At 35.5% G+C, this 15,092-nt stretch overlaps 1 protein-coding gene across 2 annotated transcripts; it reads left to right on the top strand.

The window, feature by feature from the left end:
- The first annotated feature begins 3,021 nt into the window (after positions 1-3,021).
- On the top strand, positions 3,022-7,895 carry LOC110779602 (growth-regulating factor 1). Of its 2 annotated transcripts, none has more exons than XM_021984094.2 (4): positions 3,022-3,766; positions 4,457-4,669; positions 5,528-5,897; positions 6,864-7,895. In XM_021984094.2, exons 1-4 carry the CDS (start codon positions 3,358-3,360, stop codon positions 7,618-7,620), a joined length of 1,749 nt encoding a protein of 582 aa, XP_021839786.1. In that variant the 5' UTR covers positions 3,022-3,357; the 3' UTR covers positions 7,621-7,895. The 2 variants fall into 2 exon arrangements, with proteins under 2 accessions (XP_021839786.1, XP_021839785.1); XM_021984093.2 differs by having other exon boundaries at positions 3,024-3,766; positions 4,445-4,669.
- Positions 7,896-15,092: the final 7,197 nt, after the last annotated feature.

Genomic DNA, 15,092 nt, shown 5'->3' with positions numbered 1-15,092 from the left:
TCACAGGTCGTGGGCTAATCGGGTCGGGCCCACCCCAGCCCCACGGGCGTTAGGTCTGGGTCGGGTCGGGCCAGTCCGTCGTGCATAAGGCTAATTTTTACTAAATTTAGCGTACTTTGTTGTGGCGGGTCGAGTCGTGTACGTCGTGTCTTGTCGTGTTTTTTCCAAAAAAATAAGGCCCATCCCGATCTACGGCCGACGACTTCGTGCCCTTACCGAACCGTGCTTTTTTGGTGCTCGTGTAAGGCCGGATTTTTTTCGTGCCGGGTCCCGACCCAGCCCACAACCATCTTTAGAACAGATTATCTCTTGATCAATGAAACCCGACTCAAGAACCATACACATAATTGGCAAAATGAAAAAGATAATGGCACACAAACAAATCTTCATGATTAAAGAGGGATTAGATAATGTGCTCCGTAATACTCCTTCCGTTTGTTATTGATTTTTTGTCTTGACCTATTAAAATATTTATGATTTAAAAAACACTACTAAGACGAATCACACAAAATTCTACGTGTTTTTTATGTATTGAAATAAATAAATAGGGTTTTCCAAATTCTAAATAGTTGTAAGATTTTGTACAAAAAGAACATTAAGAAAAAAAATTAAGCAATGAAAATTGATTTTATGCCCTATTCAGTTCGACTTACTCTGAGTTATTTCAGACAAAATAAGTCAAGAAAAATACATACAAATAAGTTTGTTTCAGACAAAATAAGTTATTTTTTTATATAAAATAAGTTTTTTTCTATATAAAATAAGTTTAGTTAAGTTCAAATAAGTTGAAATAAGTTCAGACAAATAAGGTTATGTTCTATTCCCCTTACTTTCACTTATTTCAGGAAAGATAAGATTAGACAAAATCAGTTAAGTTCAGATAATATAAGTTTAGGAAAAATAAGGGTTGACAATGTATAATTTATAACTAAAATAAGTTTTGATAGTTCAAATAAGTTCTGAAAAGATAAGTTTAGAAAACTAAGTAAAAATCAAGTGAATAGAACATAGCCTTAGAACGCCAATTTTTTTTAATACACCCCTTATAAATAGAGCACGGAAAATTGTGTTTGTAGTGATATGCTAAAATCATTTATCTGAAATAACGTGTACTATAATACCAACAAATTTATTTTAATGCCCCCTTATAAATATTACACGAAAAATTATGTGTTATAATGGAAGTAAAGAAAAATTAAATAACGTAAATAAAGAACGCATCGATTTAACGTGGTTAACTAACAATGGGTTAGCTACGTCCACAGGCAGAGGGGAGGAAAGTTTTATTGATCTTGAGGAGTACTGATCACATAATACTCCCTCCGTCCCGGAATACTCGCAACGGTTTGACTTTTTGCATTACTCACATAATTCACTTTGACCATATTTTACTTATAGTATATGAAAATAAGTGTTAGCATATAATATATTGTTGGCTTCATCTTAATATATATTTTCAAAATATTAATATTTATAAGTTTTTATAATATATAATTGAAGATATTGATAGTCAAAGTTGTGCATTGGCAAGCGTGTCTAGTCAAATCGTTGCGAGTATTCCGGGACGGAGAGAGTACAACTGTTATGACCTAGAGAATTTATATAGTACTCTCTAGACATATTCGGAAAAGCCCAGAAAATAGGCCCAAAACAGATAACCTAGGCCAGAAAATAGATAGGGGCGTTGCAGTAAGGGGTTTGACCGATTCAAGGCATTATTCTAACAAATATCCACCTTGACTTGAATCCTCTCACAAATAACAGATGTACTAGATGCACCATAATAATGTCATATGTACCAGAAACTCCCCTGCCTCATATTTTGCCCCCATAAAGGGCAATCAACAACTCTTAACATTTAGCAAGTCCAAACAATGTTGAAACTCGTTATGTGGAACCGGCTTGATAAACATATCGGCTGGGTTATCAACAATTTCCACTTTTGTTCACCTTAATTCTCTTTTCACGTCTAAGAAAATGACATCTTACATCGATGTGCTTAGTCCTCTCATGATGAACTTGATCGTTAGCTAAACAGATTGCACCGAGACTATCACTTGTAAACTATAACATGATCATGCTGTAGACCCAAATCACTGACCAATCTTTCAACCATATTCCCTCTTCTGATGCTTCTGTCAATGCCATATACTCTGCTTCTGTAGTAGACAAAGTCACCGTAGGTTGCATAGTAGCTTTCCAACTGACAACTGAACCACCAAAAATGAAAGCATAACCAGTCATAGATCTTCTACTATCAACATGTCCAGCATAATCAGAGTCTGAAAACCTTCTCAACAAACACTCTGTATTACCTCCATAAATGAGACCTACATAAGATGTACAATACCTTTAGGTGTTGCCAATGTTCTTTGCCAGGTTCACCCATAAACCTACTAACAACACTAGCATACTGTGCTAGATCAGATCCAGTACATACTACTACATTAGTATAGGGAACTCCTCAAGATTCCCGTGTTGAGGCGTTGCAGTAAAGAGATCGATCGATTCAAGACATTATTCTAACAGTGTTTTTTTTTGGTATCATTATTCTAACATTGTTGGTGTGCTAAAATATGTCCGTGAAATAACGTGTAATCTAAATCAAAAGGTCTTACGCGCACAAGGTGTACAATAAATTTATTGAAAACCAAGATAACATTAACCATTTTTTTTTTAACTTTAACTTAGTTTTGATTAACTTTTATATTAGTAAAAAAAAATTGATAGATAAATATTTTTAAGGGTTAAATTATTAATTTTATACATTATTAGTGATTTTGAAGAAATAAGTTTTACTAAAATGAAAAAATTTATCACTTAAAAATAGATAACTTTTACATATATATGCTTAACTTTTAAGCATTTTGGGTTAACTTTTACTCAGGTGTACAATATTTATTGTACACCCATTGTAAATAAGAATATGTGAATCTAAATTACCTTCAAGGCTTGAAGCTTGAACCCAATGAAAATAAAATAATGTATTAATTGAGCTGCAAATGTCATGTCCGAAAGTTGGAATTGTGATTTTGGGTACTACATTGTCCAAATTCCTCAATTTCAAGTTTCAACACTCTTTGAGTCTTTTCTTCTCTCTCCTCTTCTTCTTCCCCAAACATAAAATAATAATTTCAAAAGAAAATTAAAAAAAAATCCATTTCTTCCCTTTTCTCAAAGAAGAAGCACCCCTCTTCCTCAACCCCCAAACAAGTCCTCAACTTAAGATGCGCCTCCCATTCTCTCTCCTCTTCATCTTCCTCAACCCCCTTTCTTCATCTTCCTCCCACTCCAAAATCTCATGAACTCATCCTCTGTTTCCTCTTCCTTTTCACTCGAACTCTCTCTCTTCAGCAAATGGATTTCGGGTTGGTGGGTTCTGTAGATTCTTCAGAGCAGCAGCAAATACTAGAAGGGAAACCCAATGGATCTGGGTTACTCATCAAGCAAGAAAGACCCGACCCGTTTGGAGATGAAGATAACAACAGGGCTGCAAAAATGGTGAAAAGGGGTCAAGATTTGGGGCTGAGATCTGATAATAATAATGTTAATGTACTCCCAAAACAACAAATGTTGAGCTTTTCTTCTTCAAATAAACCTCAACAACTGAGCTTTCTGGGTTCTAAAGATGTCGGATTCATTGCAGCAGATAATAATAATAATAATAACAATAATAATAATACAAATGCACAAAATCTTTTCTTGTCTTATTTTCAGCACCAACCTCCTCCTCCTTCTGCTCCTAATTACTCCAGAACTCCTGCTGGTAACTACTCCACTTTTTAATCTAAATTAATTAATTCCTGTTTTAATGTCTTAATTTCCTATTTGGGTTTGTTTTGATCTTCTTTATTTAAGATTGTGCTTCTTTAATTAGTAAAATGTCATTATCAATATACAGTTTTTATTTTATTTTATTTGTTTATTTGTTACAAGTAGTTTAAGTTTTCATTGGTAAAGGATTGTCTTTTCAATCTTTTGTTGGTCTTGTCAAGATACAGTTCTATTCATTGAATTTGTGGTAAAAAAAATTATCTTGTAATTTATTTGTGGCAAACAAAAGAGGAAATTTTTGTTAGGTGAAAAAAGTTTGATTAGTTTATCTTGTCTTTCCCATTTCCTACACCTTCATGTTCTGTCTCCTCCTTTGTAGCAAATTTTACAATTTTTTTTTGATGATTTTGGCTGCTGCAAACTTTAATGTGTCTGTCAATTAAATTCAGCTCTTCTCACTTTTATATAATTTCATATGTTTACTCCTTTTAATTCTTATTTTCTCTGATAAATCTTTGCCTTTCTGCTCTGGCAGTAATAGATTTTAGTGAAACTAGTGATGCATTTCTCTAGATTATGGTCCCCCATATAATTTTGTCATGTTTTAATTTCTAAAAAAAGTTGGTCTGATTTTAGCAGTTAATTATACAATTTGATTTCATGAAATCAGGGTTTAATCCAGGAAACTTGAATGGGAACATGCATGGATCATTTACAGGGATAAGAGGACCATTTACACCAGCTCAATGGATAGAATTAGAACATCAGGCAATGATATACAAGTATCTAACAGCTAATGTTCCTGTTCCTCATAATTTGCTCATTCCTATTAGGAAAGCCTTATGTTCTTCTGTCTTTCCTGGCTTCTCTATTGGATCTTATCCTCCCCATTCATGTAAGCTTTTCTTCTCCCTTTCTGAAATCGATTTTTTTTTAACTGTTCTATGAATTTTATGGTTTGAATTGATCTGCCACAATGTGCTATTACTTTTAGAGGAGTTGGGGTTTTGAAATTGATGTTGATTTTCTAACTTTTTTGGTTGCTTGATGATTGTATGAGTTTTGAAGCAAATCATAGATTCATAGTGATCAATGCCAACTTTGCTTCTGACTTAGTCTCCTTTATGTGTTTTGTGTTACCTGTCAAACGGGTCGGTCGGGTTGGGTTGTAAGAAAGTACTTTCGGGTTTGGGTTAATTCGGGTCAGTCACTTCCAGGTTCGGGTTTACAGATGCTTGTTCAAGACCTTGTTTAAGACCTGGAACTTCCGGGTTCAGGTCGACCCAACGGGTTGAGAGATTTTAAAACGCGTGTTATATTTTCACTAATTTAGGTAATAAATATACAAAATATGGGCACCACTTAACAAATTTTCCTACACAAGTTTATATTTAGTCAAATTCAACAATAAAATGGCGTAAAATTCAAATCAAAAATTATATTACATCCAACAATAGTAACAATGGTTATTGTGCTTAGAATTTCTTATAATCTCATTTATTACTATAAATACAACGATTCAATCGGTTGGGTAAAAAACGGGTTCGGTCGGGTTTTGACCTATGATTGTTCGGGTTCGGTCGGGTTTTGGGTGACAAAATCTTGTGCAAGACCCAGTGTTTTCAGGTCGGTTTCAATCGGGGCAATTTTTGATAGGTCTTGTGATGTTATTTGTGAGTTTCTGCAGCATGAATTTTGTTTCTGACTTGGCTTCCTTTTTATGTTGCGTTTCCTTTTACGACGAGAAATGTAGATGGATGGGGTGCTTTCCATCTAGGATTTTCCGGCAACACCGACCCCGAGCCGGGGAGGTGTCGCAGGACCGATGGGAAGAAATGGCGGTGCTCAAGGGACGCAGTCCCCGACCAGAAATATTGTGAAAGACATATCAACAGAGGTCGCCATCGTTCAAGAAAGCCTGTGGAAGGCCTCACTGGCCAAGCTGCCTCTGGACCCACTAACACCAAGGAGGTTCCAGCGATGTCTATGCCATCATCGCTGGTAACATCCAGTGGCGGTGCCTCCAACAGTAGTACTGTTACTATAGCACATCACCACCACCACGTCAAACCCTTGCAGCCTAGTGGTGCCACCAATGCTACTACTGATTCAATTGTTAACCGGTGAGACATTCCCTACTTTTTCGTGATTTTTGTGATGATCTGGATTTGATAGTGCATATACGTTAGACCTGATCAAATTGCGGGCCGGGCCATGCCTTAAAAATTCTGTCCATCAGGTCGGCCAAACTCCAGGCTGAAAATTTCTGCCCAAAACCCGCTATTTGGGGCCAAAATAGCGGATTTTGGGACATTTTCGGTCCGGCCCAAATTTATAACTAAAATTGCAATTTTGAGTTTCCCAAAACCCACCCAAAGAATTTAAAAATCGGAGCGGGTCTGAAAACGGGCCTAAAAATTCTGCCCAAACTCCCGCTTTCTCAGGACAAAATAGCCTAGTGGTGCCACCAATACTACTACTGATTCACTTGTTAACCGGTGAGACATCCCTACTTTTACTGATGATCTGGATTTGATAGTGCATATACTACGCATATAGCTTTATTCACTTCCTTTTACTTTCACTTATAAGGTAGACCCCTTCAATATAGGGCCGAACTTATAACACAATAATTTTGAAGTTATGATTCTTTCATATTCACTTGTATTCTCATATGACTCTTTTTTTGTTTTCTTCATTTTTCCTTGTTTGTTTATTGACCCGCCCGCTATCTGCCCCCCGCTTTGACCCGCTAAGAGTGACTCTTTTGTTACCCAACCCGCTTTTGACCCGCACTGACCCGTCCAATAACCAGGTCTAGTGGATATACTACGCATATAGCTTTAATCACTTCCTTTTTACTTTCACTTGTAAGGTAGACCCCTTTCCTTATCCCAGCATCACTTTCCAAGAAAGTGAACTACAGTCTTAGTAATATAGCCTTCAAGATTTAGATTCCCCTCTAGGGATGGATTGCTGCCTTGTAGTGGACATTGCTGTTGCTCATCATCTGTTTACCTTTTTGGCATAGTTTTTAGCAGAGAATTTGATATTTTCTTTACTAACTGTTTTTGTTTTTGCAATGACAGCTTTCATGATGAGCAGGGTCTGTCTGTGTCCGTAATGCCTCCTCCTACAACCATGAATTTGAAAACAAACGACACCTCATTTTCCTTAGACGATTCCTCGCAATCAGAATTCGGACTTGTTTCGACAGATTCACTCCTCAACCCAACACAGAAAAGCTACAACAATTCTTCTTCATCTTCTTCAATCTTGGGGTTCAATTCTCAGCAAACACAAGACCAACAATACCCACTCAGACACTTTATGGACGTCTGGCCCAAAGACAACTCAACCCGCTCAACCATCCCCTGGCCCGAAGACCTTAAATCAGACTGGACTCAACTCTCCATGTCTATCCCCAATCAAGAGAACAAAACAGCTGTTTCACCCTTGAGGCTTTCTCGTGAACTTGACCCGTCTGAAACGGGTTTGGGTTTGGATGAAACGGGCATGAAACAGCAAAATGCATGGATCCCGATTTCATGGGGAAATAATAATAATAATAATAACTCAATGGGTGGTCCTTTAGGGGAAGTGTTGAACAATACGAGTAAAAATATCATGACATCAGCCCTAAATCTCAAGGGTAGTGATCAACGATGTGGCGGTGGTGGTGGTGGTGGGAGTCCTCAACTCGGGTCATCTCCGACCGGGGTGTTGCAGAAGTCTACGTATGTTTCACTTTCCAACAGTAGCTCCGCTGAAGGTGGTGCTAGTCCGTGTGATGATATCTTTGGTTTAGCTGCTCATGCTAGCTCTACTTTCGTCCCCTCCATGTAAACTGGTACATGGAATCGGAATCTCTTCATATTGTTATCTGTTTTTTTGTGTTAAGATTGTGTTTGCTGAAAAGTTGTGGGATTGCAGGTGGTGAATTGCTGATAGCTCAACCTTTTTTAATGGTTTGTGAGCTGTGAAAATCTGTTTCATAGACTGATAATTGTAATATTGTGTCTGTTGCTGTTACTACTGTATTTATCAATGATCACTTTGCATATCTCCTTTTTTTCTCCATTGGGAGAAATTAATCCAAACTTTCATGAATTTTAGTTGAAGGGAAAGTTGGATTTGGCATTAAACCAAATTCCTGGTGTTTTTTCTTCTGAAAATTCTTGATGTTTCGTGAGGAAAATACTGAAACGCTTTTCTATAGTTCTGTGTATGCTGATTTAGATTTACCAGCTCAGGCGTAATCTTATGTTCTTTGTCTACAGTTAGATTAGACTGGGAGAAAGTATGAGACTGGTTTTTTGGTGAATATTAATAAAAACACAGAAGTTATGATATGCTATGCATTGGAAAGCGTGAAAATCAAAGTGTTAGTAAGAGAATGAGCAATGTTGAGGTTGTCCACAACATAATAAATTTATCTCTCTTTCCCACCATCCTCCACATAACCTTCCACCATTTCGAGTCACTATTATGATTTTGCTGGATGTTGGCTCGTGGGCTGAGGTTGTCAGTGACAACGGTCACTACAACCTCTAGGTAAAGATGGTCGGGCTTCGGGCCAACGGCTGGGCCCACTCTGCATCGTGTTGGGCTAGGCCGAAAAGTTCAAAAAAGGGTCCAGGCTCACAGGCTGTCGTGTCTAAGCCTAATTTTAATGAATTTAGCATGCTTTGTCGTGTGGTGCCTTGTCGTGTTTTTTTCCAAAAAAATGCTGCCCAGGCCCGGCCCACGCCTTCGTTCTCATGTCGGGCCATGCTTTTTTTTTTATACCCGTGCCGGGTCGGGCTATTATCCACAAAAAAAAAAGGGTATTGTGAGGCACTAGAAATTCACCATTGTTCATGCTCCAAGGGAAACGGGTGAAGTACAAGTAATCACTAATCGGATGTTACAAAGTTGATGATTCAGAGACTCAGATTCAGACTCTAGCAAGCAGGGAGAAGGACTGAAAGAGGTGAAGAGGATAAGTTTAACGGATTTTTCATGAAATACCCCCGAGTTTTGGCGGAATTCACCAAATGCCCCTCGACTTTCAGAAATACATAAATTACCCCTGTTTCAAAACATAATACACCAAATACCCTTATGACGTCATCAACCCTAATTAACCAATTTAACTCACCCATTAACCCATGTTTTACCAATTAATCCACTAAACTCCTAATTAACCCTTTTTTTTCTTTTTCTTTTTTCTCTTCTCTCTCCCCCCTTTTTCTTCATGTTTCTTCCATGGATCTCCATCTCCACCAAGATTGTTGACTTGCCAGCCGCCACCATCGCCGCCAAGCAACACTAACAACATTAACAGCGACGGTAGAAGCAGGCCGACAACATCACCACCAACTCATTTTCCCTCCTTTTGTTGCGACAAGTCCAACTCCATCAACCTCATCTCCCTCGGCAACTCCGACATCTCCATCAACAACTCCGACATAGCCATCAACAACTCTGACATCTCCCTCAACAACTCCGACATAGCCATCAACAACTCCGACATCTCCCTCAGCAACTCCATTAACAACCAGCTCTCCACGAATGCAAATTAAGATCCGAAAATCGCATAGAAGAAAATCAAATACTAGAATCGAATAGAAGCAAAATCAATCAATTTTTTGGGCGAAATTCCCTAGCGTCCACCGTCGCTGCGCTGATTCCCCCGATAGAAGAAGAATCAGCCGAAGAAGTCGTAACCCTATGCATAGGCGGAGGCAGGAGAGGTGGTGGTGATTTGAGGAGAGAGAAATCGAAGTTGGTGGTGGAGGAAGTGGTGTTGGCTGGTGGTGGTGCAACGAGGAGGCACAAGAAGACGGACGGGAGAGAGGAGGGAACTGCAAGGTGGGGAGCAACGCTGTTTGAGGAGTAGAGGAGAAGAGCGACGAAAGCAGGGGAAGAGGGAGGATGAGTGGCTGAGTTTTGGCTCACTTTCTTTGAAGTTCTTCGTTCTTCAATTTTCGTTGATTCTCTTCAAATTTCTTCGAATTTGTTCAACTGCTTTGATTTTTTTTTTTTTTTTGCTTGGTTTGGCTTCAATGGAAGTGGTGTTTGCTTGGTGAGCTGATGGAAGGAGGAAGGAGGAAGGAGAGAGAGAAAAGAAAAAAAATGGGTGGGTTAGTGGGTTAATGGGTGGGTTAGTTAGGTTTGTTAATGGGTGGGTTGATTAGGGTGTTAATTAGGGATTAGATTGGTTAATTAGACGTTAATTGGTCGATTATAGGTTTGATGACGTCATTAAAGATATTTGTTGTATTAAGTTTTGAAATAAGGGTATTTGGTGTATTATGTTTTGAAACAGGGGTAATTTATGTATTTTTGAAAGTCGAGGGGCATTTGGTGAATTCCGCCAAAACTCGGGGGTATTTCATGAAAAATCCGTAAGTTTAAATTCAGAAAATGAATAAAATTGTAATAGTAATAATAACAAGTCAAAAGAAAATGAATAGAACGAAAGAGAAAAGGTACAACTCCATAAAAGAAAGAAAACAAACAAACAAAAGATGAGATGAGATGAAATGGGGCCATTTGGTATGTTTAGTCATTACTACTCCAGCAAATGCGAAAAAACAGGTGGGTTGGATGGATTTAAATCCTCCTGTCGGATCAGAGGTTTCATTGGTGACTCTTGTCTGGGATCCGGAAGCTCCTCCCCCCGGACCGTTACTATCACCCTCCCACACATGGCACATACAAAGTAAATTTTATTATTACTTTCTCCGTTCTTATCTACATAACACAATTGGGTTTATGAAACTTCACACAAGCTCCTTTGACTTCATTTTGTGATTTATAGTTAAGAAAAAACATAGTCGTGTGGGGTCTTATTGGATTCGTCTCAATAAATATTTTTTTAAATATTAAATTTTTATAACTTTTTCTTATCCTTTGGAGATATTAACGTTTGAAATCATGCATTGGCAAACGTGACTAAATTATTGTGTCATTTAAAAAAGAACAGAGAAAGTATTATAAAGAATTTTACAGTTACTATTTGTACAAATATTAAGACAAAAGTAAAAAATTGGTTGGATATAACAAAATATGAATAAAATAAGAGAAGTATGTAAAAATGCCGGTAGGTGTAAGAAAAAAAATGAACAAAGTAGGAGAAAGTGAGCGGAAAATTGTAAATATTGTGGGTAGGGACCAAAGACCGAAATTTTATAATTCAAGACCCGAAGACCGGACCGATTAAGCTTGGACCGGACCGGAAAACCGGTCCAAATCCCGGACCGGACCGGTTCGGATCGGTTGTAGACCTATTTCTATATATTTTTATTTTTTCTAAAAATTATGGTAAAAAAGAAAAAATATTATAAAAACACAATTGTTTAAGGCCTATTTTAGAAGCTAAAATAAAATATATCACAATATAATAAATATTTACAACATATTAAAGGAGAGAATTAGTTTTTTAAATAGTTTATATTATATTTTATTAAGAAAAAATCGATCCGGTCCAAAATCGGGTTTTGAACCGGACCAGACCGGATCGAAGACCGGAAATTGATATTTCTCGACCCGAAGACCACTTTGGTCCGGTCTGATCCATTTTTTCGGTCTTGACAAATATTTGCACACCCCTAATTGTGGAGGTAAGAAGGGTAAATTTGTAAATTTTCATGTCCAAAATAGAATAAAGCAAAGTGTAAAAAATACTCCCTCCGTATTTATTTAAGAGATACACTTGGTCGGGCACGTGTATTAAGAAAAAGAATTGAATGAAATAAATTAATAAAACAAGTGGGGTTGAGTAGATATTTTAATAAGTAAAATAAGTGGAGACCATGTCATTTTAGGGGATGAGTGGTGGGGATGGGGTGTAGATAGATTATTTAACTAGATGGTGGGGTTGATAAGTTACTAAAAATGACAAGTGTATCTCTTAAATAATTACGGCCGAAAAGGTGGAGTTGATAAGTTACTAAAAATGGCAAGTGTATCTCTTAAATAATTACGGCCGAAAAAGGCAAGTGTATCCCTTAAATAAATACAGAGGGAGTATTACACTTTGCTTTAACCTACGTCATTAGTTAATAGTTCTGTAGTTGTTTTTTTCTTCTTCTTGCTTTATTAGTGTAGTGTGTGGTTTATTCTTCGCTTTTAATTTTATTCTTCTTCGGGGCTGTTCCCCTCACTTTCACCCAAAAAAAAGAAAAAAAAATTATGAAACATGTTAAAACGGAAAGTGAAATAAAATAATAATGTTGTCCTAATATTGTCATTAATGATCATTTTTATACATTAAACGATTAACCACTAATTTACCCCAACATTTTATACAAGCATCTAATTCAGCCAGATGGTAGTTCATCTTAGTAGCTAGTAACATGACTAACATCGACGAAATAATAGCCAAATGTGGGGTCATAAAGACTATTTTTGTTCATTCGTTAATTATGAGGGAAGCATGAATGCGTATTGCGTACACATACTCTTTTAATTCACATAATCACATTATTATATTCATTTGATGTCTTGGCATTTATTAGCATGTGTTCCCTTAAACCTTTTTTTTTATATAGTTGTTCCTTGAAGTCTTGAACTTTAGTCTTTGTATCTTAAATAAATGGACAAAAGGAAAGTTAGTGTAGGAAAAACTTAAAAGGAAATTGAGTAAATACAGAGTTATAATATTTAGTAACTAGTTAGTGGCCCGGGCGATGTCCCAAAATATATAATTCGAGTTTTTTTTTTAATCATCTCAAATTCACTTATAAATTTATTTTTAGATATGCAGTTTGACCATAATATGAATTTCATTACTTATTCAGTTTAAGAATAAATTTGGTTAACCAACTATCGTTAAACTAATTTTTTGAGTAATTTTGCATTATTTGTGTAAATTTTACTTTTTATACCTACTTTACTTGAGGTGTAAGAAAAATTTTAAGTTACAATTGTATATAGAGTTATAAAAGCCGAAATACATTTTGGAGGAAAACATACATTTGATGAGTTAAAAAAAGGCACATCATTTTTGTCTATTATTTTCTCTGTTAATTTCATGGTTTTATGTTTGATCTAAATATATTTCTAGAAAAGTAAATGAATCGATTAGTAAATGAATAAAAATTAAGAAACTTTATGTTACCATAAATTATTATTCAAGTACATAAATTTGGGTATTAAAGGTTTATGCATTCATAAGTATGTATTTTCTATTTTTAAATTGTTTTATATTCATAAGTTGTGTCATTGGAGTGATGGTTAAGACTTTGTATTAACATGTAAGAGGCCATGAGTTCAAGGATGTATAACAACATTTTTTTATGAGGACACACAATAAACGATGTGTGCGTATGACATGGCACTGCTACACCGTGTCACTTTCCAAGTTATCATGACACATGGAGAGATGTCATGGAATGCCTTGAAGTTTTAATATATGACATTTTGATAATTATTAGAGTTGAATGATATTGTACGCCGTAATTTAGCCCGTCTTTATCATATCGGTTCGAAAATTTAGATATCCGAAGTTCGTGTATCCGGTTCAAAAATTTAAATACCTAAAGTTTGGATATTTTCAAATTTTATCGATTAATTTACGATATTAATTTAAATATTATAGATTATCGGGTACTTGATCTGATAGTGATATCGATTTGGATATTCAATCATGCTCAAGGATGGATAACAACATTTTTTTTATATGAGGACACACAATAAACGATGTGTGTGTATGACATGGCACTGCTACGCCATGTCACTTTCCAAGTTATCATGACACATGGAGAGATGTCATGGAATGCCTTGGAGTTTTAATATATGACATTTTGATAATTAGAGTTGAATGATATTGTACGCCGTAATTTAGCCCGTCTTTATCATATCGGTTCGAAAATTTAGATATCCGAAGTTCGTGTATCCGGTTCAGAAATTTAAATACCTAAAGTTTGGATATTTTTAAATTTTATCGATTCAATTTACGATATCAATTTAAATATTATAGATTATCGGGTACTTGATCCGATAGTGATATCGATTTGGATATTCAATCATGCTCATTTTTAGATAGATGAGCTTAAATTGAATATCAATTTCACTCAAGCATCCCCATATCTATAGATGAAAATAAATTGTCTGTATTCCACTCATCCCATGCCTTTTCCATCTTTAGAATCAAAATCAAACACATAATCCTTTTAAGGGTGATGGAAGTTGGGGGGGACTACCATTGTACATACCGAATAAATTATTGACCGTACTTTCTTTTGGCCCATACACATCACACACCCAATTAATTATGCATTAAAAACGTTGAACTAAAAATGTTTTTGGGGTAAAATCTATTGAGAAGTACTTCCAATAACATGTTTTGTGTGTTTGGCTAGATAACTATTATTAGGTAAATAGAGGGCCCATTACATGGCTTTGTAAGTCATCATACATATAGCTGGATCTTTTACCAAATTAGCTAGTTTTATAATTTTATTTACCAAATTGGCTACTTTACAATTTTATTTACCAAAATAGCTATTTTTATATTATATTTTTCAAACTAGCTACTATTTTGACTTTGAAGTAAAAATCAATCAACCGGTTTCAATTTTTTTAGTGAACCGGTTTGATTTATTTATTAATTAATTTATTAGTTAACCGCTTTGAGTTTTTATTTAATTATTTATATTGAACCGGTTTGCTTTGAGTTTTTATTTATTTATTTATATTGAACCGGTTTGGTTTGAGTTTATTTTTTTAATAGGTAACCAACGTGGTTTTTTTAGGGACTTATTTATATATATCTTTTGGGTTCTTTTTATTTTTCTAATACCTAAGTAAACGTCATTAGAGTCTGGCGTTTTCCAATTTCTCCAATTGTCTATCGACATTCATAAACGCTAATGTTTTCTGATTGAAGATTCCAAAAGGAAAATTGACAAGTATGTAATTTCCTTTCTCTTTGAACGTTTAAAGCTTATTTTTCATGCATATATATTTGAGACTCAATTATATTCAATGTTCTGGAATTTTTGTCTTCAAATCAGCTCGAATAAATAGGAAAGGTAAAATAAAGAGTTAAGTGGAAGAGTATTATATTTGCCAAAACTCTTGACATCTCGTAGGATTAGGAAAATAAGGGAATGGTTCATCTAAAACATAAACTAAAGAAAATAATTTTACTTGCTTTTTTGTAAAAAGTATAAAAAACATTAAAAAAACTCCAAAACCAGGTTCACTTGTTAAAAAAAAGAATCAAACCAAATTAAGTTTTTTTTTTTTTTTTGCATCAAAGTCAAAATAGTCATTTTCGTAAATGAATAGTAGCTAATTTGAGAAATAGAATTAAAAAATAGCCATTT

This window comes from Spinacia oleracea, chromosome 3, assembly GCF_020520425.1.
Source record: "Spinacia oleracea cultivar Varoflay chromosome 3, BTI_SOV_V1, whole genome shotgun sequence".
Taxonomy (NCBI): domain Eukaryota; kingdom Viridiplantae; phylum Streptophyta; class Magnoliopsida; order Caryophyllales; family Amaranthaceae; genus Spinacia; species Spinacia oleracea.
This window is presented reverse-complemented; position numbering and strand designations above follow the sequence as displayed.